This window comes from Cavenderia fasciculata (genome assembly GCF_000203815.1).
Source record: "Cavenderia fasciculata unplaced genomic scaffold Scf_EUAJFUG02HR96I-5, whole genome shotgun sequence".
NCBI lineage: Eukaryota > Evosea > Eumycetozoa > Acytosteliales > Cavenderiaceae > Cavenderia > Cavenderia fasciculata.
In genome coordinates, this window is record NW_004457624.1 from 766448 (window position 1) to 793039 (window position 26592).

General features: G+C 34.3%; 8 protein-coding genes across 8 annotated transcripts; 4 read left to right on the forward strand and 4 right to left on the reverse strand.

The window, feature by feature from the left end:
• Positions 1-417: 417 nt before the first annotated feature.
• Positions 418-2079, forward strand: DFA_11304 (uncharacterized protein; the record flags this gene model as incomplete). Its single annotated transcript, XM_004350197.1, has 3 exons — positions 418-715; positions 796-1506; positions 1592-2079. The coding sequence occupies 3 exons, from the start codon at positions 418-420 to the stop codon at positions 2077-2079; spliced, it is 1497 nt and encodes a 498-aa protein (XP_004350247.1).
• A 120-nt stretch (positions 2080-2199) lies between these two features.
• cct4 (chaperonin containing TCP1 delta subunit) lies at positions 2200-4087 on the reverse strand (the record flags this gene model as incomplete). Its single annotated transcript, XM_004350198.1, has 4 exons — positions 2200-3552; positions 3635-3724; positions 3881-3933; positions 4006-4087. 4 exons carry the CDS (start codon positions 4085-4087, stop codon positions 2200-2202), a joined length of 1578 nt encoding a protein of 525 aa, XP_004350248.1.
• Positions 4088-4309: 222 nt separating this feature from the next.
• On the reverse strand, positions 4310-5545 carry mtrpS (tryptophanyl-tRNA synthetase; the record flags this gene model as incomplete). Its single annotated transcript, XM_004350199.1, has 1 exon — positions 4310-5545. One exon carries the CDS (start codon positions 5543-5545, stop codon positions 4310-4312), a length of 1236 nt encoding a protein of 411 aa, XP_004350249.1.
• Positions 5546-5707: 162 nt separating this feature from the next.
• DFA_11307 (uncharacterized protein) lies at positions 5708-7849 on the forward strand (the record flags this gene model as incomplete). Its single annotated transcript, XM_004350200.1, has 6 exons — positions 5708-5851; positions 5941-6176; positions 6254-6746; positions 6845-7135; positions 7220-7489; positions 7562-7849. The coding sequence occupies 6 exons, from the start codon at positions 5708-5710 to the stop codon at positions 7847-7849; spliced, it is 1722 nt and encodes a 573-aa protein (XP_004350250.1).
• Positions 7850-7898: 49 nt separating this feature from the next.
• On the reverse strand, positions 7899-9396 carry DFA_11308 (uncharacterized protein; the record flags this gene model as incomplete). Its single annotated transcript, XM_004350201.1, has 2 exons — positions 7899-7911; positions 8000-9396. The coding sequence occupies 2 exons, from the start codon at positions 9394-9396 to the stop codon at positions 7899-7901; spliced, it is 1410 nt and encodes a 469-aa protein (XP_004350251.1).
• Positions 9397-13967: 4571 nt separating this feature from the next.
• DFA_11309 (putative transmembrane protein) lies at positions 13968-16606 on the forward strand (the record flags this gene model as incomplete). Its single annotated transcript, XM_004350202.1, has 6 exons — positions 13968-14918; positions 15033-15351; positions 15445-15655; positions 15746-16315; positions 16394-16477; positions 16507-16606. The coding sequence occupies 6 exons, from the start codon at positions 13968-13970 to the stop codon at positions 16604-16606; spliced, it is 2235 nt and encodes a 744-aa protein (XP_004350252.1).
• A 148-nt stretch (positions 16607-16754) lies between these two features.
• Positions 16755-24122, reverse strand: DFA_11310 (uncharacterized protein; the record flags this gene model as incomplete). The annotated part of the gene is made up of 4 exons (XM_004350203.1): positions 16755-21948; positions 22027-22594; positions 22664-23278; positions 23363-24122. The coding sequence occupies 4 exons, from the start codon at positions 24120-24122 to the stop codon at positions 16755-16757; spliced, it is 7137 nt and encodes a 2378-aa protein (XP_004350253.1).
• Positions 24123-25311: 1189 nt separating this feature from the next.
• On the forward strand, positions 25312-26583 carry DFA_11311 (uncharacterized protein; the record flags this gene model as incomplete). Its single annotated transcript, XM_004350204.1, has 1 exon — positions 25312-26583. One exon carries the CDS (start codon positions 25312-25314, stop codon positions 26581-26583), a length of 1272 nt encoding a protein of 423 aa, XP_004350254.1.
• Positions 26584-26592: the final 9 nt, after the last annotated feature.

Genomic DNA, 26592 nt, shown 5'->3' on the forward strand with positions numbered 1-26592 from the left:
ATGAAATAGAAATTGGATTGGATGATATTCTATTCCATTCAAACATTGTCACCATTGTATTGCGTAGATTTGTATGTGGCAAAAAATACACATTTAAAATCAGAAGGTTCGATCCAGACACTGTCCTCATCTCGAACAAGGTTCTCTTTATGGTGGTTTTATTTATAAACAAACAACATCAGCTGACAAACCTGTTCCAGAAGGTCAAAACCTATATTACCTTAAATCTTCTCTTAGAGGATTGTTCATTTGTGAAAAAAAATAGAAATGGTATTTGCGTTGTAGAGAAAAATCAATAAACTATCTACATATAAAATAAAATAAATATCTATCCTCCGAGTCAACAAAAAAAATATCTTTGGTCGCAGAACAAAAAAAGAGTAGATAGTCGAATAAACATAATGATCATTTTGTAAAATGAATATTACAGGTGTATCAAATATTATAGTTGTACATATCATATCATTCTTGGACCCGATTGATAGTATATGTTTAACACTAACAAGCAAATCCTTTTACTACAAGAGAGAACAGTTCCTAGCCAATGCATTTCAGTTTAGTAACAAGTTTCTCAGAGATCATGGATGCACTCAAAAGTCTATCTCTAATCTGATGAAAATGATCGAGAAGGATAGATTTAAACAATTTAATTTAAAATCATTCAATGATAGTATCATCAGATCAATTAAAAATCAATTACCATCCATTCACAATGGTAAGCAGAGAAACAAATGATCAAGCAAAGAGAGACCAACAGTGTAACATTTAAATTAATTTATTTATTTCTAAATCTAGAATTGATTGTATTGGTTAATAGTCAAGTTGACCCAATTAAAGATAATGATATTTCAAGAGTTATTGTAAGAACAAAGGATGGTGTAAAGGATCCGATAGATCTATCGTTTCTCCCACCGTCTGCCACCAACTTGGTGTATGATTGCAAACGACCTATAGTAGTTGGATCGATTCCATCAACCATTAAAAAACTTGAATTTGGCACATATCATAACAAAGCAATCAACAATCCCTCACTCATCCCATCGTCAGTGACCGATCTGATTCTTTCCAATTCTGTAGTGTCACCCGGTGCCATTCCATCAAGTGTCACCACTTTGGCATTTGGAGCCAGATTTACTCATGATTTAGAACCAGGGTCTGTCCCACCCAATCTAAAATCACTAAAGTACTTTCGCAGCGACTCTAGCGACCCAATCCCTAGAGGTGTGGTGCCAGACACTGTACGTGTCATTGAAGGTATCGGGTTGGATCATTTAGCGGAATACCCACCCTACTTGGAGAAACTAATTAGTTCGACTGAGCGCTTTATCAGTTCCCCACCCTTCCCCACCTCACTCACTCATCTCGATATTACAGATTGGAGAACAGAGCCACACGAACAATGGAGAAAAATGATTGTAACTACACAAATCACTCATTTTAAAGTTTACAACTATGAACATCATATGGATAGTTTACCACCAAACCTTACTCATTTATATATTAGATGTAAGTAAAATAATAATAATAATATTTATAAAAGAATACATTTTAATAATTATATCTAACATTATCTTTTCTTTCTTTTATTTAGATGAAAAAATGAATAATCCAAAAGTTATATTTCCAAAAACATTAAAAAGTTTAAGTGTATTTAGATTTGATATACCAATTTATGTTGGATTGTTTCCAGATAACTTAGAAAGTTTTACATTCAGTGATTCTTGTTGGCTGTTGCAAAAAGATATGCCAGCAGAGATACTACCTCGATCATGTAAATTAATATCAAATAATATGTTTGGATATTCACACAATTTGGAATGGATTGCTAAAAATCAGCGATCATTTAGCATTAGATGGAATTACCTAAAGGAAAAGATTGATTTTAGATTCATTGGCAATGATGATGACACTGTCGTCTTTATTGGTCAACATTACTTTTTTGGAGGTATCTCTACCATTTCCAAACTAAGAAAGATTGAAAAAGAAGGATCACAATTCCAATTATTTAACAAGATTATGCATGCTGAATTTAATTCAATGTTTGGTAGAGAAAAATATAATGTTGATGATTTCTTTTAATTTAATTTAATCAATCAATAAAAATGAATTGAATCAATCAAATTTGTATTTTAAAATTTATATAAATTATTTATTATTATTTTTTTTGTTTTTTTTTAATTCCCTTTCTTTTTTCTATTTTTATCTGGAAGTTACCATATCATCAATTTTAAGTAACATGACAACAGTTTCGGTTGAAAGGGTTAAAGCGCTAGTTGAAACAAGGAGGGGTTGAACGACGTTTTCGTCAATGATATTGGTGATGGCACCCTTACGGACGTTGATACCGGCGGTCTTTTCACCTTGGGCGTGCTTGTTACGGAGCTCAGTAACGATGGAAATGGGGTGGAGACCGGCATTCTCGGCCAAAGTGTATGGGATGATCTCGAGGGCCTCGGCGTAGGCACGGACACAGTAACCCTTGATACCGGGGAGTGTCTTGGAGAACTCTGTGACTTGTTGCGACACCTCAATCTCTGGGGCACCGCCACCGGCAATCAAGTATTTCTTCTTGACGAGTGAACGGATGACGCAGAGAGCGTCGTGGATGGAACGCTCGGCTTCGTCGAGTACGAGCTTGTTGGAGCCACGGGCGAGGATGGTGACGGTCTTGCCTGGGTTGGGTACGCCAGTGACCTTGACGACCTTGCCGTCGGCGGTACCAACCTCTTCGACGAGGTCAGCGCGACCGAGCTTGTCGGCAGTGAACGAGTCAATGTTGGCAACTGGAGTACATCCAATGGTGTTGCAGATAAACTCGATATCTTCACGCTCGACATCCTTGACGACGAGGATCTTGAGCTTGGCGAGGTAATGGAGCGAGTATTCGTTGAGTGCGTCACGGAGGATCGACTTTTGAACGAGCAATACGTTACATCCGCTCTTTTGGATCTTACGACACATCTCCAAGATCATCTTTGGCTCTTCCTTGAGCACCTTGTCCATCTTGGTGTAGTCGCTGACGACAATGTTGTTGTCCATGTAGGTCTTTGGTGCAGACAAACAGAATTGGATCAAACCAATCTTGGCGTTGTTCACACGGGTTGGGCCGCCGGCGGCATGCGACGATTGTTGGTCAAAGACGAGACCCTTGACAAGTTCGGTATCATCTATGGTGCCACCGAGCTTCTTGATGATCTTGATGTCCTTGAGATTGACATTGTCGGCGGTGAGTGGATCCTTTAACACGTTCAAAACAGCGTCGACAGAGATTGTAGCCAAGTTGGTGTATTGTGACACAACCTTGGAGTTGAGCGAGGTGATGGCACTCTTGACCAAACTCGAACGATCAGTCAAACTAATTGGTGTTGCCATGTTGGTCAATACCTCTAATGATTTGCTCAATGCCAATGTAAACGACTCGCTAATCAACGATGGATGAATACCCTTGGACATCAATGTACTAACTGCTCCCAACAATGCTCCAGCAATAACTACCACCGATGTTGTTCCATCACCAGCTTCAATATCTTGTGCTTTTGCTAATTCTGCCAACTATAAAGAGTTATATTGTATAAGTTGTTGTTGTTCTATATTCTGTATCATCATCTATATCTATATCTATAAATTTAATTACCATTCTTGCAGCTGGATGTCTAACTTCCAAGTGTTGTAAGATGGTAGCACCATCATTGCTAATAATAACTTCTCCATTTGGTGAACTGATCTATAAAGTAGTAAGTAATAACAAGTAATGTATAAAGGTTGAGAGTTAATCTTTGTGATCTTTTAAATTTTGACAATGATCATCATCACAAGTCGTGTGTCGTCTGATTTGATTCATTGTCAATCATAATCTTTTAAAACCATAATATAACCATACCATCTTATCCATACCCTTTGGACCCAAGGATGTTCTAATAGCATCGGCAACAGCTAATAATAAGTAATGATGTAAATGATGTTAGTATTTGTTTGATCTTCTGTATCTCTCTTTTGACCACCTACCTCTTGCGGCAACGATGTTTGATGTTCTAACATCCTTTTCCTTTTCCTTTTCCTCAAAGTCTCCTCTAGATGGTGCAGACATTCTATTATACTAAACTATTTATATATATATTAAAATATAATACAATGAAGAGATAAAGTAGAAGTAGTAATCTCACTCTGATGAAAGGGACCTCACTTCATAAAAAAAAAAAAAAAAGGAATCGTGAACACGAAAAAAAATTAAAAAAAACTATGAACTGAGCTTCAAGAAAGGGTACATGTACAATTCTTTTGGGTTTATTATTATTATCTCTGTGATATGTTATTCATAAAGACCAATAATATTTTTAATATCAGTCAAGTTACGATTGGCAATTGAACGAGCACGATGTGACCCCTTTTGAAGTATCTCTTTGATGTATTTGGGATTGGCTTGATGGTATTCGATCTTTTCGCGAATAGGTGCAAGATGATTGGTGATGGTTTGTGTGAGGAATGATTTGAACTCGCTGTGCTTGGCATTGGTAAATTGGGAGGCAATGTCGGCTGGCGACAAGGGTTGAGTGGATGGCATCATGGCCGATGCGATGGCTAGCAGGTTGGCTATATTGGGTCGGGTGACAGTGTCGTAGGTGATGCCGATGGTAGAGTCGGTAGCAGCTTTACTGATCTTTTTAGCGATGGTTTCGTTGCTGTCGGTGAGATTGATACGCGAGTTCTCTGATACGTCAGACTTGGACATCTTGGAAGCTGCATTCTGCAGACTCATGATACGCTTGCTTTCGCTGGTACTCACAATTTGTGGTAGTGGAAAGTAGTCGGTCTTGTAATGCGCGTTGAATGCATGTGCAATCTTGCGTGTCAGTTCCACATGTTGTGTCTGGTCTTCGCCGACCGGCACGTGTGTTGCACGGTACAACAGAATGTCGGCAGCCATCAAGATGGGGTATGCCAGCAGTCCGTAGGTCGACTGTACCGCCGAATCTGTGTTCTTCTTGCTCTTCTCCTTGAACTGGATCATGTTCTCGAGACGACCAAGTGCTGTGTGGCAGCTGAGTATCCACGACAACTCGCAGTGTGCCGGTACCTGCGACTGATTAAACAGCACCACCTTGTCGGGGTCGATACCACATGCCACATACTCTATTGCCACATCCACCGTGTTCTTACGTAGCGATGCTGGCTGCACCGCCTTGTTTGTCAGCGAATGCAAATCAACAATCGAGAACAGTAGACTGCTGCTGCTATCCTCTCCTGCACCACCACCATCCTTTGCAATCTTTGCTTCGTTTCTAGCAATCGAGTTTTGTAATTCTATCCAATTAAGCATTGCACCCGAGTAGTTACCAATATGCAATCCTCCATTGGTAGGTTGCATTCCACTAAATATACGAGTTGGTTTGTTTACAAAGTCATGATGTTTCTTTAATTGTTCCATTGATATGATCAAAGAGGAGTCGTCTTCCTTTGTACCAGTACTGTACGACCGCATACCTCCCTTTATGATCATCACATTCTTTGCATTCTTGAATGTACTAGCTGTTATTCTATTCAGCATATCTCGATATCTATATATCTATATACTCTTCTTGGAATATGAAAATGAGTATGATTTCATACTCAAACTCGAGTTGCACATGAAATCATTCTTTTTATTGTTCAACTTTTAATTTAAATTATTATTATTTCAAAAAGAGATAAATGAAGATCAGGTTAAATAATGACATCAGAGTTGAATAGATGGAGAGATGTGACGGCAGAATGGAAGACGATGAATCGAAACTCATTGTATGAATTGATATCTACTCCACTTGTCGACAATGAATTACAGAGACTATCAATCTTTTTGACAAACCTCTATAATGTATGTTATGATGAGATATATATAGATATAGATATAGATGTTATTGTTTACAACTATTAACTGTAATTTGAATATATATATATATTTAGATCATAAAAGAAAAGAATGGTATTGAAGAGATACTAGAGGAATATATGAATGTATTTGTATTGATAACAAATTTGATCAACATTCCCATCTTTTCAACTTCATCAAGACATGAATACATATCATCTAGTGCCGATACAATATACAAGATGATTATAATCTTTTTAAACAAATCAAATATCAATCCGAATCACAATCATAATGATGATAAACCATCACTTTTAAAATTAAAACAAAGGTAACAAAGATTTCAACCCATTATTATTATTATTATTATTATGTATGGTATTAATTCTCTTTTTCTTTTTCTTTTAGGATTAATGGATGGTCAATTAAACAATTAGAACAAGCATGGTGTCGTGAAAAGATTGTAAGAGAATCAAATGAAATATCTTATTTACATCAATTGATGGAAAAGATGAGAATAGGCAGCCAAGATTTACATGACAAACAAATTGAATTGTACAATACCGAATTGATCAATACTCTGACCAGACTAAGAAATAGTCACTATATATACTGTGACATTAATGTCAATTATCTATCATCTGCCATCAATGTATTATCAAAATCATCAATTGAACCAGAACTGTGTCAATCCATTTTAGATTCCAATTTGGAAAGATACAATGAACAATCTGGTACTATTATTGGATTAAATACTAAATTTATAAAAGATACATTATCAAATTTAAAACAACAAGATCAATCCTCCTCTTTATCATCATCATCCACTTCATTATCATCATCGCTTCAAAGTAATATCATTTCAATTTGGACAAAATATCCACAAATTTATTGTAAATATGTATGTATATGTAGAGTTGATTTACATGTAAATACATTAAAGATAACAATTTTTGTTAACATTTACTTTTTGCACCATTCATTCATTCATTTTTTAAGATATTAGAAATTTTAGTAAAATATTTTGATCAATTTCAAGATGATCCATATTCATTTGAAAAGAAAAACTCTTTGGATAATATTAAAGTTACAAATGATGTAGGGTTATCGACAATTGCTCAATGTTGTTTATTAAATCCTCATATTCATCATTTCACAATGGATTTTTTAAAACAACTTTGGATCTCATCACCTTGTTATTTAGTATCTGATTTCACAGGACAATTAAATCAATTAATTGTTAAAAAATATCAATTAATTATTACTAAAAATGATATTAGTCTTTATCAGGTATGTCTATAGAATAGATTTAAAAAAAAAAAATTATAAATATATATATTTATTTATTTATCCTTTTTTTCTATTTTCTTTTAGTATTATCCAAAACATTTAAAACAATTAATATTTATTTATCAACAAATGTCAAATCAATTAATTGATTATGAAGAATTTGACAAGTCATTTGTCAGTTATTTCCAAAGGATTCATGAATGTCAAAGCTATATACTATCACAATACTCTAACGCTACAAATCCACCCATTTCACAAATACTCTTTGATATTTGGTTCATTTCAAATCAATTTATAAGATTTTTCAATCAATCAATGAGTTATCTTACAAAATATCAAAATATTATTAATCAGGTATGAAACCAAAATCATAATAACAATTTGAACATTACCAATCGATATTAAATTTATTTCATTTATTTTTAGGATCAATTAAAATTAAATACATTGATTGATTATATTATTTGGAATAGATATCCTTATAATATTAACGATAATGATAATAATAATAATAATAATAATAGTACAGAATCAATTCCCTATCACCTTGGAGATAAAAAACAAGAACAAGATATAATTAATTTCCAAAGACAATTAAATCAATTTAAATCATTTCTATTCAAGTATTCAGAAAAACAAGGAAAATTAGAATCAGAAGATGAATTAATCATGGAAGAAGATAAAGAGTTGTATTATATATTTAAATCTTTTTAATTTAATAAAAAAATATTATTCTAAAAAGATTTATCTTTTTTTTCCTTTTTCATTGTTTATTACTTTTGAAAAAAAAAATGGTAATAAATAAATATTGTGTGTGTCGCTACTCTACTTTTTGTTGTTGGTCGAGTTTGTAATCAAATCTACAGGTGTATTATTTTTGTTTTTTTTTTTAAAGTATCTCGGGGAGAATTTAATATATTGGGAGTTGAAGGAGATGAAATAGGAGATGTCGAGGCAAGCGCAGGTGAAGAGGGAAAAGATGAGTTGGTGGAAGAAGATGGTTCTGAAATGAGATTGACAATGATCCAAATGGCTGTCGATTCAGCACGAATCGATCCAGACTGATCCTTGATGCAAGAGTGCACGTATATTTTCTTTCCGTCTCTTCTTTCGATACGTGTCTCGATCAGACTAACTGAATTCAATGGAACAAACTTTTTATAATTTACAGATAGGTTTGCAGTGACTGCATATTTCTTTGGTTTTGGTTCATTGATCGTAGTAGTGGTGGTGGTAGCAGAGCAATTGGTAGTACTACTGACATTTGATGATGACGATGATGATGGAGATGAAGATGGTGATGGGAATGAAGAAGAAGGAGATGAAGATGAAGATGATTGTTGTTGATCTTCTTCATAATTATTATTATAATAGTATCTTATACAACAAGCCATTGAATCGTCAAACAAGGTCGCCAAGGCACCACCATGTACACAACCTGGTGGACCTTCACAATTGTTACTCCAATACACCACACCGACCAACATTCTATCTGGCAAGTAATCCAAAACGATATGGTTCCCAGACTCGGTCAATGAAATGGGTGAAGATGTATTTTGTTGAACCATATTACTATTTCCTTGTTGTTTGTTATTTAAATTTGGCGATAATAATCTTTGTTGTTGTTGTCGATTTTGTATTTTTTCATGTTGATCATGTTCCATCATCATTTGTTGTTGATCTCTATTAATAGTACTAAAGCCCTTCCAGTAATATTTGGAGAAAAACTTTCTGTCTTGATAAACATAATTTTTGCCCTTGAATCCATTTTCCTTTCGTTTCTCGTCGTTGTCCATTTGGTTTCTCGAGATTGGTTGTAGGTCGTGTCGTTGTGAAAGTAGTACCGCCCATTGTGGCCATTCAATTGTATTTTCATCCATATAGTCTCCACTGTGATATGTCGTTGTGGTGGTAGAGTCTTGGTTGTGGTGCTCGACGCTGCAATCTAGAGTAGCACCATTCGAATGGTCCTTACTATTATTGAGAGGGTTGTGGTGGTGGTGGTGGTGATGATGATGGTGTGTAGCATCACCCTTTGCGACTGCCGCACAGTCACTGCTGCCGCTACTGCTGTTGCTACTGCTACTATTCTTTCGCGACCCACTTCCACTTCTCTTGAGTGATTTGGATCGACGTTCAGACGATGGACTCGTCGTCCCAGACTTTGATGATTTATGTGAATGGGAATTTTGTGCTTGTTGTTGGTGATTCATTCCAATGGCTATAAACATAGTTTTTAATGCTTGCCAGAATGATGTCATTTTATAAAAAATTATATAATATTATATAATATAAATATATATAAATATATAAAATATATAGATCTTTTTTTTGTATCTCAATCCAATTTAATTGAATCTAACGAATCAAAGAAAAAAAAAAAAAAAAAACAAACTGGATGGTCGACTAAAACTGAATGACTTGTCTGACTATCCAGTCGCAAAGAATAAGAGGTGGATACTGATTTAAATATATGTATATATATATAAAAAAGTGGTAATATGCAAGTACTTAGAATACGCGAGTACTACTAGTCGTGTAAATTGGAGGGAGATAGATTTAAATCGCGTAAACCGTCTTTCTATTTAATGAAAAAGAATAAAATTAATAAATGGTAATTACAAATATCTCTTCTTTTTAATGTGTCAATATTATATTATTATTAGATTGGAATTAGGTGAACTTTGCAAAGTAGTTGCCGTAAAAAAAAAAAAAGATGACAATCAATTGGTCAACACAAGCGAAAGGATGGATATGGATTGTCAAAGAAAATGAGAGTCAGATGAAAAGGGTAAAATGAAGGAGGGAGAATGATAAAAAATATTATAATATTATATAATGAAAAATAATAACTCTTAAGAATCAAAAAGAGTTGTATCCACCAATTGTTATGTTATTGTTACAAACAACATACTTTAATTTTTATGTGTTGTTTTTGTTGTTGTTGTGTACACAAATAAATATATATATACTTGTATGATTATGATGGTAGGTCTCTGGCTTGGTGGATATCGGTTGGAAGTGGTGTGGTGTGATGAGTGATGGTGATATGAAAGGATGGACAAATTTGAATGAGTGAGGGAGGAATAATTAAAGAAATTAATAAATCGAAATTAATTATTCAATTGTCGCTAAAATCAACCAATGTCAATCCCATCCCAAGCAAAGAGAGAGAGAGGGTGTGTTGAAAAGTTATTGATGCTTCTACTCTTAATAATTCAGTGAGTGAGAGTGTTTGTGTTATTGATGTTGTGTGACTGTGTTTGTTGTTGTTGTTGTTGTTGAAATCGCACCTCTTCCACCAATTCATGTGAGCGATGAAACTATCGAAAGTTTAATGAACAACAACCCACCACCATGGTGTTAAATTAATTGTGCGAGAGGGGGTTGGTAGAGTAGGTGAAAATCAATATGGTGGGGTTAGGGTTGATGGTTCCTAAGGTGATCTTCTAAAGTTCACCCCCTACCCTGTTCTTCGATTGTTGTTCTCTTTAACAATCAAAGAAACAACCTTTAGAGCTAGAGCAAAAAGAGTGTTCCACTGTTGTTGTTGTTGTTGTTGTTGGATGTAAGAAAAAAAGAAGAAGAAGAAGAAGAAGAGTTCAAGGCAACAAAGAGTTTCTTCATCGTCTGATCCTCCTTTCTTTAAACACTATCATGAAATGTGAAATGTGTACACATTTCAAATTAAACCTCTTCCTTTTGAGAAAACTCTTCTTCTTCCCTTCTTTCTTTGTCTCTTTTTCCTTTCATATCTCTTATCAGATATCTATCTGTCCATCGATCTACTATCAATCTAGATTTATTAGTCATCCCCCCTCTCGTCCTCTATTATTATTATTATTTTGTTGTATTATTTCTACTCTATAACGATGATCAACTTGGTGTTGTTGTATACATATGACTGTGACACGTCATACCTACAAAAGAATAGCTGTTGTATTTTTGTATCTATTAATTAATCTATAAATGATTTACCTTTTGAAAAAAAAAAAGGAGTGAGAGAGAAAAGATAGGATATATTGATAAGAATTAAATATTATATTTTAATTATATGTACAAGCGTAAAGTAAAAAAAACAAAGAGAGAGAAAATGTTGAACAACTTTTTAATTAATCGCAGACAAGGGAAATTTCGATTTCTTAAGAGGGACACCTTCAAAAACCAAACAAATCGACCAACTGTCCCCAAGTTGTCGAAAATAATTTAGTAATAAAAACTCCGTTTTTTCCCATCCAGCGCGCTTCCAAAAGGGAACTAAAAAGTCGGTCCATCCAGAATGAAGAAGAAACCATTGACCAATCAATCCATCAACCTTTTTAAAAGAAGCTCACATTGATTACATGGTGATTTCACTCACTTCATTATTATTATTTCGAACTACGGTATTAATAAATATGCATATATACTACTTCCAACTGCCACTATGCTATTAGAACATCATCACTTTTGATGAATATACCAATCATTTATTCACTCAACTCGACACTTTTGATGATTAATATATTAAAATATACCATACTATATGTAGATAGGGGAGGTGATGATAGATGATAGATGGGAAAGAGACAACCAACAAGCCAAAAACAATTTACAATCCATGAAAGACAAGTCAAAAATAACTATATGTACATGTGTGATTGATTAATTAAACACACACATTCTTCATGTTGACAATGACAATTGACGATGACATTACCTGTTGTTGTGTGTTTAATTGGAGGGTTAGAGTTTTCGTATGTTGGAGATATTTATATTTACATGTTGTGTTGTTTTGTTTGGAGGGTGTTATTTTTATCACCTCTCGAGAAATGATAATGATGAGATGATGATAAATATAGGGTGGGAGGGTTAAATGATCATCATTGAATGTAGATGTATTTTACTTGTACTTTGACTACTTGACTTGGATTGTTACATGAAATGCTATGAGATATTCATTGGTTGATGATGATGAATCACCGTCGTCTTGATCATCTCCCGTCTCATCACCATCATACAGGAAGGAAAGATTATTTGGTAGATATCTATCGTCAATCAACAACAATACTAAAAAACTAAGGTATGTAATAATACCATACCATTATCTTATCACACTGCTATCTATTTCATGTTCATTATTTATTTGTACTTTCTTTTTCCAACCCTAATTCTGTGTCCCTGGCAACAACCATTCATCCCATCCCTCATTCATCATAGCTTTTTTTTGAACCATCGAAAAAAAAGGGGCTTCTTCAAAGATTTTGACTTTTCTCTTGTTTTGGCTATGTCCTATGTTTGAGACGAAAGAGTTTTTTCCAAGCTATCACCCCAATCTTTAGAGGTCGTAGAACGAAAGATATCGAGACAGATAGCTAGCGTCAAACCTAAACATAGCCATGCCAAGGTTCGATTATGAGATGCTCAAGTCTATCGATAAACAAAAAGACACCTACCTACCTACTCTCAAAGTAATTCATCTTAATTGTACTGTTGCTTAGATGTTAGACGTTAGACGTTAGACAGACGGTTTTAAAAAAGGTTGTTGTTCAAAATATATAGGAACGAGAAGTTCATAGTTTACAATAGAAATAGGGGGTTATGTTTAATTAGTTCTGCATGCTTTAGACTTTTTTTTTTGTGATCGATCTCTCCAACCTTCACTCTCCCGTTCTCTCATTTCTAAAATCATAGAGGATATGATTTGAAAGATTTTTCCCTTCCATCCTACCTTCTCTTGTTCTTTTACCTGTATTCTGGGGCTATCAGTTGTTGATTGTTGCTCATGTCATAGGTCTCTCCCCACCCACCCTCACCAATGAAGAAGGATTAGAGGGGTTCTGAAACAGCCCTATTCTGGTGACAGAGGTGTCATGTTACAAGGAAAAGGGGTTTTGTGAAGATACAAACAAACAAACGACATGATATGATTACAATCTCGATTGCGCCCCGCTTTTCAGACGTCGCCATCAACATCTCAGGGGTATTAATTAGCATTTTTGCAGCGCTTAATTAATTTATCTCAGCGGGGCTTGCCATTTTTCGATTCAAATTTTGGTGGATTTTTAGATCAGCAAAGATTCCAACTACAGTGCTATCAGCCCAAAAACAGTGGTGAACTCATCACTAGATGGATGGCAGTGACGTTGTTGATGAATGAATCAGATCATTCTCTTTGCAGGCTTTTGCCAAATTCGTCTCTGGTTTTGGGTCGACCCCTCTCAAATAGAATGAACAAGTAGGCAGGTAGAGGCCATCGACAACTGGACCATCATCGAATTTCAACTTTGCATTCATTTCCACCCGAATGGTGGTGGTTCAAGTCGATCACGCTCACAAATCGAAAAGAGAATGAATCAGTTGATTTTCTTTCTTTTTTTCTTTCAAAAAAATTGTTGTTTTAGATTATTATTAACGGTCGTGTTGCAACAACAATAGTTTAGTCTACCATCTCCATCTCCATCTGTTGATTGGTTGTTATTATTATTCATCCTATATCTCTCTCATCTCATCTCATCAATCAAACTTAAAAAAAATAATATAAATAATATTTATTTGTTGCCCTGTATTTTTTATTTTTAAATAACATTTTGTCATCATCTATCCTTTTTTCCTATCCTATCCTATCCTATCCTATCCCTATCCCTATCCCTATCTGTCATAATCTCAATCTCAAGAGGATATTTATTCATTTATTTTTTTTGCAAATCACCAAATCAACTTTCATACCTATTGTTTTGGCCCCTATATTTATCTATCCTATTCTAAATCGTTCTATCCATCTTAACCAAGGATTTAATTAATTTGATACTAAATTTAGATTATCGTCATCTAATTTTTAACTGTTACAGAAATGAAAAGAGAATTAACCTTTGAAGATATTCAAAGAGAGTTACAACAGGCAGAAGAAGATGAAGAAATCAACGACCCCAACAACAACAATGTAAATAATCATCATTTTACTAATCATTTAAATAATAACAATACCATTGTCAATAATAATATTACAGAACAACAAATGATCGATTTTATAGATTCAATTCAAAACAATAATGATGAAAATAATTCTAATAATAATGAAAATGGAAATGAATTAAATAGTAATAATAATATTTCTACAAATAATAATAATGATGGTTCAATTAATACTGATACCAATAATAATATAGATTCTAATAACAATAATAATAACAATAACAATAATAATGATAATAATAATAATAATAATAATAATATTAATAATAATAATAATTTCAATAATTTGAATAATAATAATAATAACAATAATACAAGTAATAATAGTCTTGGATTAAGTGGAGGATTTTTTATTCCATCACATTTAATTTCAACTGGATCATTAAATACTAGTACATCGTCATTGGGTAGTTCAGCTGAATTAATTCCACAGCAACAAAAGAAAGGTCCAAGAGTTTCAAATCTAAGAGGTTCCAATTGGTCGTCCAGTTCCATTGAAAGTAGTGATGATGAAAAGCCAGCCAATGAACATGTCCAAAGAAATCCAAGATCCGAGCTAACCTCTTCTGTTGGTAGTGACATTGAAGGTGGAATCTCAATGAAACAAATGAAAAAGAAAGATAGACATGGTTCCATTGTTGTCAAGGAAGGTCAAAAATTCTATTCCGATGATGAGTTGGGATGGAAAGGTTGGGAAACTGTTCGTCTCATAGGAGAAAGATATATATTTGGTCTACTTATTGCTGCCATTGTTTGCTTTTTCGTTTGGATTCTTTCACTTCCAACATGGACCGGTGGTTATGATTCTGCTACTTATTTTAATCATCTTGTATATACAATTTTCTTTCAAGTTTCATCCGTAAGTAAAAAAAAAACAAATTTAATTAATTAATATTAATATTTTTTTTATACTTTTATTCTAACATTCTGTTTATTTAAAAAGATATTTTTTGGACCAGTATATGTAGCAGCTGGTTTTTGCGTATCTTATGGTTGGAATAGATTAGTTAAATCTCAGGTATTGTACTATTCGGTTGTCCTTATATCTGCCTATACTCTTTTCTATGGCTTGCTATATCACTTTGGAGTACAGTACTGGTACTATTACCTTGATGCTATTGGAGTGGTACTCATCTTTGTCCTTTTCGAAGTAGTCTTTTGTTTCCTAATCAATTGTAATATTCAAGGTGAAAAGTATGGAAAGAAGGTTAAATTTGAAGAAATTGATATTAGAACTGCTGGTTGGATTACTTTTAATTATAGTATGTAAACAAACAATAATATTCAAATACTTTTTAATTTAAATATTAATAGTAATATTAATTTCTATTTCTTTTTTTAAATTATCTTTATAGCTGTACCAGATATTTTTGTAACTCTTTTAACAGTATTATACATGTTCTTTTTATTGCCAGTATACTTTTCAATTGACAATAATTTCATTCGTCTTGCTTGGCGTTTATTTGTTCATCCTATTTATTGGGTTTCAATTGTAATGTTGGCTCGTCAATTCTTGACTAGAGATATCAGTGCCGATGATATTATGTTAAATAGTAATATTGTTTTGTATGTTAAACAAAACAAAAAAAAGAATCAATCCAATTATATAATAATTTAATTTTATATTAATTTCTCTTTTTTTAATTTCTTTTATAGACATACATTCTTCCATCATCAAACATTGGGTAGAATATTTGTTTATACATTTACAGGAGATGAATCATATCTTACTGAAGTTGCTATGATTATAGCTGCCATTGAAGATATTGTGGTTAGGTGTCTGTCATTGAAGCGTGATGAATGGGTTGCAAGAATTCTTTATGGTCAGGAAGTAGCCAAACAAAGCGTGTATTCCCAACAAAATTTGCAACTTCGATCTGCTATTCTAAACATTCAAGTCGGTCTTGAGTTTAGTGGTCTCATCTCTGCACCTCTCTTTGTATTCTTGTTCCAAAAACATGCCATGTTGTTCCACTTTTTCGATGGAGGTGATAAGATTCTCGCCGGTGAAATTGCTCTTCAAGCACTCTTGTCCATTGCACTAGATCTTATATCTGAGTTTATTTGTACCTACTTTGAATGTAGGTTCTATCGTCTGCCACTATTAAACACTTGGAAGTGGATAAAGAGCAACAAATATTTTATTGTTTGGCTTGCTTTTGGTTCAGTTACAATGGGTCTGTGTGGTATGATTTGGACTTGTGCTAGAACTCCTAGAATGGGATTGTATGTATCATTAAAACAAAATACAATTAATATATTATTCAAGTTTATTCATTAATTATTTTTTCATTTCATTTCTAGATGTTCATCAAATGATATTTGTTCATGCGGTTCAATTATTGCAACTTCATTGCCTCCATGGTGTAACAACTCAACAATGATCATGTAAATTTATAGTATTAATAATAGTAAAGTAATAATAATAATAATAATAATAATAATAATAATAATAATAATAATAATAATAATAATAATAATAATAATAATAATAATAAGGGAATTAAATTAATTTAGCAAATTGAAATCAATTTGCACCACAGTTTGTGTTTTAAAAAAAAGAAGGATCAAAGAGATCCAACAGAATTAAATAATTAAAAGAATAATAATAAAGAAAGGGTAAATTAAAATTTGTACAAAACAATGAATATGTTTATATTCTATTCTATTTTTTAATTAAATCAATAATCATATTGATTGAACTATTTGATATTTGTGATTGGTTGAATAGATTTAGTTTGTTGAATTGACCTTCTATCCATGATTTAATTTGGATGGCTACCATGCTGTCTACACCATACTCTTTGAGTTTGGTGTCAGTGTTGATGAGTGATTTTTGAATGGAGAGGATGTCAGATATTTGATCAATCACCATGCTTTCAATTGTGTCGTTACCACCAACACCTTGGTTATTTTGTTTGGTGGCACTAGTTGAGTCAAATGTGACGAGTGGAGTGAACCGGTATTTGAGGTAGGGTATGGCTGAAACAAAATGTTTGAGGTTGGCATCAAAACATCGGAGTTGGGTGAATGGGGTGTCTTGGCTGATAAACGACGATCTTAGAACACCATACACCACCGATAGAGGGAGCATTGACAATCCAAGTGATCCTAGGTTGGTACGTGCACCCTTGTCCAAAGATACTTTACCAGTTGAACCAATCGATCCCCAATTAATACTTGTTGCAGCCAACCCACATTGTCGACGGTGTTTGGCGAGTCCGTCCAAGAACGCATTACCGACACCGTAGCTAGTGTTACCCTTGGAGATGAGTGTGGCAACAGACGACAACATTTGAAAGTGGCATAGTTGCCATCCCAACTTGACAAACAAGTTGTGTAAATTATAAGCTCCAACTGCTTTGGCAGACATTGCTTCGTTATGATTTTCCAAATTAATAGAGTCGGCACCAAGGACATGATAAAAGTTTGCCGTATGTATGACAGTCTTGACTGGTTTGATAGCAGTGTTGGTCTTGTAAAGTTCGACAATACTCGATTCGAGTGCACTGTAGTTTCCAACATCACACTTAATATAATGAATGGCAAGCGTTGATGATCCATCATGATTCTTCATCTTGGTTTGATTCATCAATAACTGTATTTCATACTTTGGTGCAGAGAATGACAAGACAATGATATCTCTTAATTGTGGTGAGTGTTTGATTACGTATTGGAGACATTCAACCGACATACCAGTCTGTCCAGTGATTAAAAGTGTATCTTGTATTCCTTCCAGAGTATAATTGACTCGATCAATTGGTTTCTTGTGTTGTTGTTCAGTCCACATTGGTTGTATTAAATCACGATCAACATTTTCAAAGTCAATGACTACCTTTCCAATACTCTTTCTAGATTGAACCAATTCCAATGCTTGATGAATATCTTGACATGAATACACTGTACAGTATGTCCAATTCAATTTCTTGCTCGTCAACAATGACTGTATTTCCAAACAATCTCTCAAATTGAATGAAATATTGTGGAGAGAATGGTAACTTTGTTGTTGGTTAAATGCATCCATGTCGAGTCGGTCCACGATTGTTAAATCTACAACTACACCACTGCTTGACAAACACCGTAGATTACATTGCATCTTTGAACGATCCAATGTGTTTATGATCACTTGTACACCTTTGCCATCGGTCAATTGCTTAATCTTTTTTGTAAAGTCAGTAGTAGACGAGAGGACCGATGTGATAAGACTGCCATAATGTTTGTTGAGGAATGCCGATTTATCTGGGTTGTGTGGCGAGCACGTCACAAACACCTTTCCTTGGTGATTACTGCATTTCAACAAGTTGAGGATAGCCAACCCTACAGCTCCGGCAGCACTATGAATGAGAATCGAGTCTGTATCTTGGAGACTTGCCTTTTTAAATAAGGCACAATAGGCAATTCCAAATACCGATGGGAATGAAGCAGCTTGTACAAATGTCATTTCTACAGGTTTACCAAGTAATCTCTTTTCATCTACTATAACATGTGATGACAGAGACCCAGTTTCAGAGACAGTGTACACTTCATCACCAACCTTGAACTTTGTAACTTTGTTTCCTACCCTTGAAACTATGCCAGCCAGGTCTTGTCCAAGAGGAGGATTGTAAGAGTCACATCCTCTTCCACCACTACCAAACAAGTCTTGTTTAATCGACCCATTGAGAATCATTGTGTCACGAATATTGAGTGACGATGCTTTCACCTTGACTTCGACTTGAAACTCGGACAATGACTCGCACCGACCTCTGAGATGGTACTTGTAATCCTTTTCAAATGATACTTTGAGATCAATGTCATTCTTGATTGTAAATCTTTCATCTTGATCAATTGATAATGGTGATTTAAATTCTCTTTCAACCATGACTTGAAGGTCCTTCTTCTTGTTGTTGTTTTCAACAACCAAAGTGAATTCCTTGTCACCCAACAACGATGAATTGGACAATGCCAACAGTTGATCGAGGTTGACAATACCAGATACCTCCTTGTCCATTGAAATGGGGATACTGTCAAATTCAAACAATCCAACGGACCCTTGATCTTGGTACTCTCTACAATTTGGTATTAAACATTCATTGAGTGGACTATCAATCAACGTCAACATTCTAACCTCTATTTGTGCCTTTCTAATGATTTGATGTATCTTTAAATGTTGCATTGTCTTGACCACCAAATTATCACTTGTCATTTCTTCCAATGATTCCAAATAAATAATTAATGATCGTTTTTGTTTGATTGATTCTAATAATAGTTTAAATTGATTATTATCATCATCATTGATTAAATTATCTGATGAGAATAATGTTACATTTTCACGCATATTACCAATCATCATTAGATTATTTGCTTGTTCAATTAATCGTTGTTGTATTGAAGAGGACGATGATGAGGATGAAGAAGAGGAAGTAATAAATATAATACTATCCAATTGATTATTAATATTATTATTATTGTTGATTGTTTCTTGAATAGATTGTTTACGACAAATTAAAAGGGATGTGTTATTGATCACCTCGAATTGTGATGATTCAAGACTAGTCATTAATGAACCAGAGTTGTCTATTGTGTCGATGGTAACTAAAATCTGACCATTTGGATTCAATAGTCTGTGTAGTTGATGTACAAGGTCGTTGGCATCGACTATACTATCATTTGACAGAATAAGGTCATAGCTACATGGTAATAACCCTTGTTCTAAAAGTGACGATGTGGTGGTGGTAGTAGATACACCATGGAGATGAGTAACTCTGGCACCACCTTTGGCATGCATGAGGTAAGGCACTAATACCATTTCTTCCTGATCATCTGATACAATGTGGTAATCAACCACCAATGAGCTGGCACCAGGAACAGACTCTGAGATAAAATGATTGAGGTTACCTATCAATTCAGCAGAGTTCATGTCGTTTGACAAAGTGTCCAAGATCCGAATGACCTTGTGTGAAGACTGAACCGACGCCTTTACAAATGATTCCAAGTAGGTTGAAATGTCACCGATAACAACATCAACAACATGTACAGGGAGGGATGGTGAGTTTTTAGGTTGTAACTCTGTTTTGTAGATGTATCTTGATGGATCCTTTGCTGTGTGAACCTTGAGTATTTTAGTCAAAGATCGACATACTACAGACCCGCACGTAGCAATAACCGTGCCATTGCAGTCGATAATATCACTCGATCCTCTAAACTCGTTTCCTCTTTGACCACTACTACGTGACACGCTGTATAATGATGATGACTGACCAGCTATCATGTTTTGAAGAGGAATGTTTTTGGCATAGATTGTCATATCGTGGATTCTGTCAAATACAATCTCGCAACTTGGATGTTCACCTTTAAAACTAACTAGGTTGGCGTGGAGAATGCAGTCGAGTACAGATGCATTTAAAATGGTGTTGTTGGCTTGAAATTGGTCTCTAGGTGAACTGTCAACTTGGGTCATTGAGTCTCCGTGTTGATTGAATCTGACTTGTTGCACACGTTGGAAAGTCTCGCCGTATGGAAGTCCAACCTTGATCAGTTTATCATATACATCGGTATGATTCATTGTGGCAAATGTATACTGCTGTTGTAACAACTCGACATTGTCATAATGTTGTTCGTCGCAGTCGACTGAGCTAGCTTCTTCAGTCACTGTGATTCTTCCAATTGCCGATTTGATCCATTGAGACGACTTGGTATCAAAGTATTGAAACATGACATTATAATCATTCGATGTTGAACCGTGACCAATAGTAGTAAACGTTGATTTTAATTTACCTTGTACACCTTCAACCAAAAAGAATGGACTGATAAATTCGAGTCGATGAATATGAATATCCTTGCCCGAGAATGCATTGATAATGTTTTCAATGTATCCGGCACCTGGGAACAAGTACTTTCCTTTTACTTTGTGTCCTTTTAAATATTGATATGATGGTCTTCCAATATCGATTGCACATTCATACGTGTTGAGAGATGGATGGTCGCGGAACCCAAGCAGGTTGGTAGGGACGCCACCCAATCGTTGTACCTGGAATTCAGGCTGCTCCTCCCAAAGGTATTCCGTATCCCATTGATATCTTGGAAGGTTTCTAGCACGATGTTTCCAATCGTATCCCAACTCGCTTGAAGAAGAAGAAGAAGAAGATACTACTTGGTTTCTAAAACAAACATTTGCACCAGCGAAGTAAAGACTTGCCAAACATGATTGAATTGATTCGACTTCATCCTTTTTTCTATTTAATGGTGAGAGGATGGTTGCTGATTTTTGTTGTGATAATAATGTCTTTAAATAGAACGACAATGTTGAATGTGGTGCAATCTCTAAATAAATATACTCTTGATTATTATTATTATTTGTGAAACTAATTATATTATTAATTGCTTGTTGGAATAATACTGGTTGTCTGAGATTATCAAAAATTGATTGTGCATTAAATTCTGATGATGATTCTATTAATCGTGATGTCGTTGTTGAGAAGTATGGTATCGTTGGTTTATCGCATTCATATTTAATATTATTATTCAACTTCTTGAAAATGAATTCCTTTGTTGATTCTTGTTGTGATGAATGGAATGCACATGGTGTACCAAGGAATGCACTAAATATATTGTCAGCTTTAAGTTGTTGATCTAATAATCTGAGTTGTTTTTCATCACCAGCCAATACAATTGAATCTTCAGCATTGTAACATGCAACTTCCATATCATCAAATTGTTGTTGGAATCTCTCATTGAATTTATCATGTGACAATGATACAGATAACATTCTACCACTTCCAATTGTTGCATTTTGAGCTTCACTTCTGAGATAAACAATTCTTGCTGCTTCTTCCAATGATACAATTCCTGAACACCATGCTGCCGTTACATCTCCAAAACTAAATTAATTAAATTAAAAAATATTAATATTTAATTAATAAATGTTTAATTAAGAATAAAAAAATTGTTATACATACCTATGACCAACAACGATTGATGGATTAATTCCAAAATATTGATATAATTTAACCAATGCAACTTGAATGATAAATGTTGATGGTTGAGCTAGAATTGGATGGTGAATGGTTTGACCACTATCACTACCGGATTCACATAATTTACCAAGGATTGAATAATTGTAGTGTTGTGAGAGTAGTTGATCGACTAGGTTGACTGTATCGCGGAATACTTGAAAGTGGTCGTATAATTCCTTTCCCATTCCGTTCCACTGTGCACCTTGACCACAAAATACCATTACCACCTTTGACGACGGACGATTACCAAATTGTCCAATGTTGGAAGCATACGATAATGGTTTATCATAGATCTTTGTTGAATTGATAAAAGAGTCCCAATCTTTTGCAACAATCACCTTTTTATAAGCTGGTTGGTTGGCTTTTAAAGATTGATGTAAAACAAATTCTTTAAATGTTAAAATATTTCCAAAACAACCAGTATTATTCTTGATCATATCAATATATAAATCCATTGATTTTTTACTATTTGTTGATAATGGTATTAAATATTCATCTTGTTGTTTTGGTTCTAAATAAATAAATAAATAAATAATTAATTAATATTTAATAAATATTTAAATATATTTATATCACATACCAATTGAATGATTTCTTTGATTATTATTATTATTTTTATATTCTTGAATAATAATATGTGAATTTGAACCTGTAATACCAAATGAATTAATTCCCATTCGAATGATTCTATTTTCATCATAATCTGGGAATGGTTCATTTTCCAGTACAATTTTAATTTCACCGTTGAGGAGATCAATCTTTGGATTGAGTTGATTGAAATGAATGTTTTTAACCAACATTCTATTCTTTAACATCATGGCACATTTGATGAGTGCAGCCACCCCAGCAGTGCTTTCCGTGTGACCGATATTACTCTTGACCGATCCAATACGAAGAGGGTCTTGTGTTGAATGTGACCCTTTAAATACATTACCAAGTGCTTTGATCTCTATTGGGTCACCTGTAGGAGTCCCAGTACCATGGCACTCAATATAATAAATGTCAGATGGAGACAACCCAGTTTCATAGAGTGCTCTCTTTGTATTGACTTGTTGAGCTTCACTCGACGGTGAAGTAGGTGATGACTTTTCAAAATTACCATCTACATTATAACTACCGCCTTTAATCACACAATATATATCATCTCCATCTTCAATAGCACGTGATAATTTCTTTAATACTATCATTGCAACTCCTATAAATTAATAATCATAATAAATATAAAAAGTATTAATATATTAATTTAATTTAATTTATATCTATTTGTATTTATATTTACCTTCACTACGACAATAACCATCAGCTGAAGAATCAAATGAAGCACATTTACCACTTTTACCCAACATTCCAGCAGATGTGAATGAAATGTGATTGATTGGGTCAAAGAATGCGTTCATTCCACCGGCAATGGCAATATCACTGTCACCTTTGCGAATAGTGTCGACGGCCATGAGAACACCGATAAGGGATGACGAACAGGCCGTATCGATAGACAACGACGATCCGCGGAAATCAAAGCAGTAGGAACATTTGATAGAAGTACCCGATCTTCCCATCTTGAGGATATTGCTCATCGTCGTCATGTTGTGTGTTTGCATTGTACTGACTGCATCAAACATTTGACCGATAAATGTGGATGTAGGACTCCCAAGTATAGAAATGGGATCAATATGAGCATCTTCTAAAGCTTCCCAGAGTACCATCAAAGCGACGCGTACTTGTGGGTCCATGGCAGCAGCGTCCTTTGGAAGAATACCAAAAAAGTTTTTGTCGAAGTCTGTCCATGTCTTGTAATCGAGGAAGCCCGATCGATCAGTTGCAATGTATCCCTGGTCTACATATGATTTCGACCATCTCTCTTTCGGATTCAGTTGAGAAATACCATCCAATCCATTGACTAATTGATTCCAAAATTCTTGTGGAGTTTTAGATCCACCTGGTAATCTACATCCCATTCCAATAATTGCAATATCATTATCATTATTATTATTATCTTGTTGTTGTTGTTGTTGATTATTATTATTATTTTTATAATCCATTTTTGAAAAAGAATTTAAAATATATAGGTATATTATTTGTTGGGTAGATTTATGTATTAATTATGATTATTAAGATTATTTACAGAGGTAGATTAAAATTGTTTTGTTGTTGTTGATGATGATGATAAATTAAAAAAATATAAAGTTAATATTAATATTTTTAAAGATGTTGTCAACTATTTATAAAGTTATTCCTATACCTTTTGTTCAGGGTGAGATTTGATTGGAAAGGGGTTTGGGAAGAGTCGGTTCTAACATTCAATTGTCGGTACCCCTATCTATTGCACATGAGGTAGGGTAATATTGGTCAGCAACACAAGTATGAACTGAATGAATGACAACGTTGCTCAACTCTCTCTCATTCTCGGTTTTATCGATGAATTTTTTTAACCAAGGAATCCAATCTAATTTGAAAAGAGGGGGTTGTGTCATGAACCTCCACCAAATATATTCCTCTTCTTGTTTTGTTGTTATAATAATTTTATCATTATCATCATGTTGTTATATCACCACGACATAGAACCAAACCAAAATAGATTATGAATGTGAATGAATTGATACCACCGCTACCGCTACCGCTGCCACTACCATGATGACCAACTTGGTCGTTTCACTACTCACCTTCACTTACTTTCAATCGATATCGATATCGAGAGAAAACAAGAGGAGTTGTGTGGAGTGTGAGTCAGTCGGTCGATAAAGGAAAGCGACTAGAATGAATGAATGAATAAATGAATGTTAAAGGTTGCGTGTTGTTGTGATAGATCTATCGATGTCAAGCCAGATAGCCATCTTATGTGTGCAAGACAGGTCGATTGATTTGATGTCTGACATTGCACATGATTGGCAAGTAGAGTGTGCATGTGTGTATGTGTGTGTTTGCACAATAAAGTGTGAATCCAAAGATCGATGATGATGATAGGAATAATAAAGTTTGATCATCAAGCTAGTTTAGTTTAGTTTAGTTGGTGGGTGAGGTGACCAACTCGATGATGATGATAATTAAAATAAAATTAAAAGAATTTAATTATTTAAAAATTAGAGGTGAACATCATATGATCATAAATTAATTTTATCAAAGTATTTTCTCTATCTCACACCCCACTTGATAATAATGTAGTTTGTGATGATTCTTCATTTTATTGTTGCTCTACTAGATTATTTGTATAATAATATTAAATGAGCAATCATGATTCAAAGTAGTAGTGTCAATATTAATATTGATAATAATAATAATAATCAAATAATATATGAACAACAGCATCTAAAACAACAACAACAACAACAACAAGATGATGATGATCGGTTACCATTGCTACCACACTTGATACAATCAAAGATAGTAGGGTATCTGGCTAGTTGTATAGTCCGACTAAGTCTAGTTTGTTGGCGGTTCTTTGATTTGGTGGTCATTCACTATTCGACACTTTATCTAACCAACACTAACAACAATAACAATAACAATAACAATAACAATAACAATAACAATAGCAATGGTGGTAAATGTCAAGATGTCTATGCTCATTTGTCTAGTCCGTACTGCCCGTTAAAACGTGTCACAAGTATTGTAGGCAGTCACAACCAACTTCCACTACTCAAACCCAATGTAAAGGTGTCAATACACATTAAATATGATCCTCACAACCAACAAGTACACAACTTTCAAATCGAATCTTTGATATCATCATCAGGCGAGCAGCCACAGTCTACGGTAGTGTCGGCGACGTGTCCATTTAAAAGCCACTGTCATCATTGTCATGGATGTGCCACTAAAAAGGGTGGTTTAGAGCATCTTCCCAAATTAATAGATACGTCTGCCACAACGATGACCATCCTTCCCCCACCTCCTCCATACAACCCGATCGATATGCTTTCTCAAATAATGCAAATGTTAGAATCAATCACAATCAATATTGATTTGGTCAATGCAGGTAAAACGAGTCAAGATTATTACTACCTGGTATTTGCTTCACCAAACCTCAAATCACTCAGAATATTTAACCCAGATAAACCAGAACCGAGAGACACGAGCGTTATATTTGATGCATTGTGGAGAAAAAAACCTAAGCAGTTGGAGACTGTTTTAGTGAATCGTCCATTCCAACCAATGAACATAAGAGATGTCAGTAAATCACTTGATCGACACAGAGCCACACTAAAACAATTTAAAATAGCCATCAAAACACCACATCATTGGGAACAAGAAAGAATGGTGTTGGATGACTTTGAAGCAGTATTTGGCCGTTTGCTCCAAGATCAAATCAGAGATTCAACAATAGGACTATCATCTTTTAATCCCGTTCTACATGTACAATTCTTCCACACTGGGTTTGGGTATTCACCAAGTTTCTCAATCACAAAAGAGTCTCCTCAATTCCATTTCAACTATGATTACATAAACAAAGAACGTGTTTATCAAGGTTTTGATGGAATTAAAATTTATTTTAATAATAATAAATAACAATGAAAG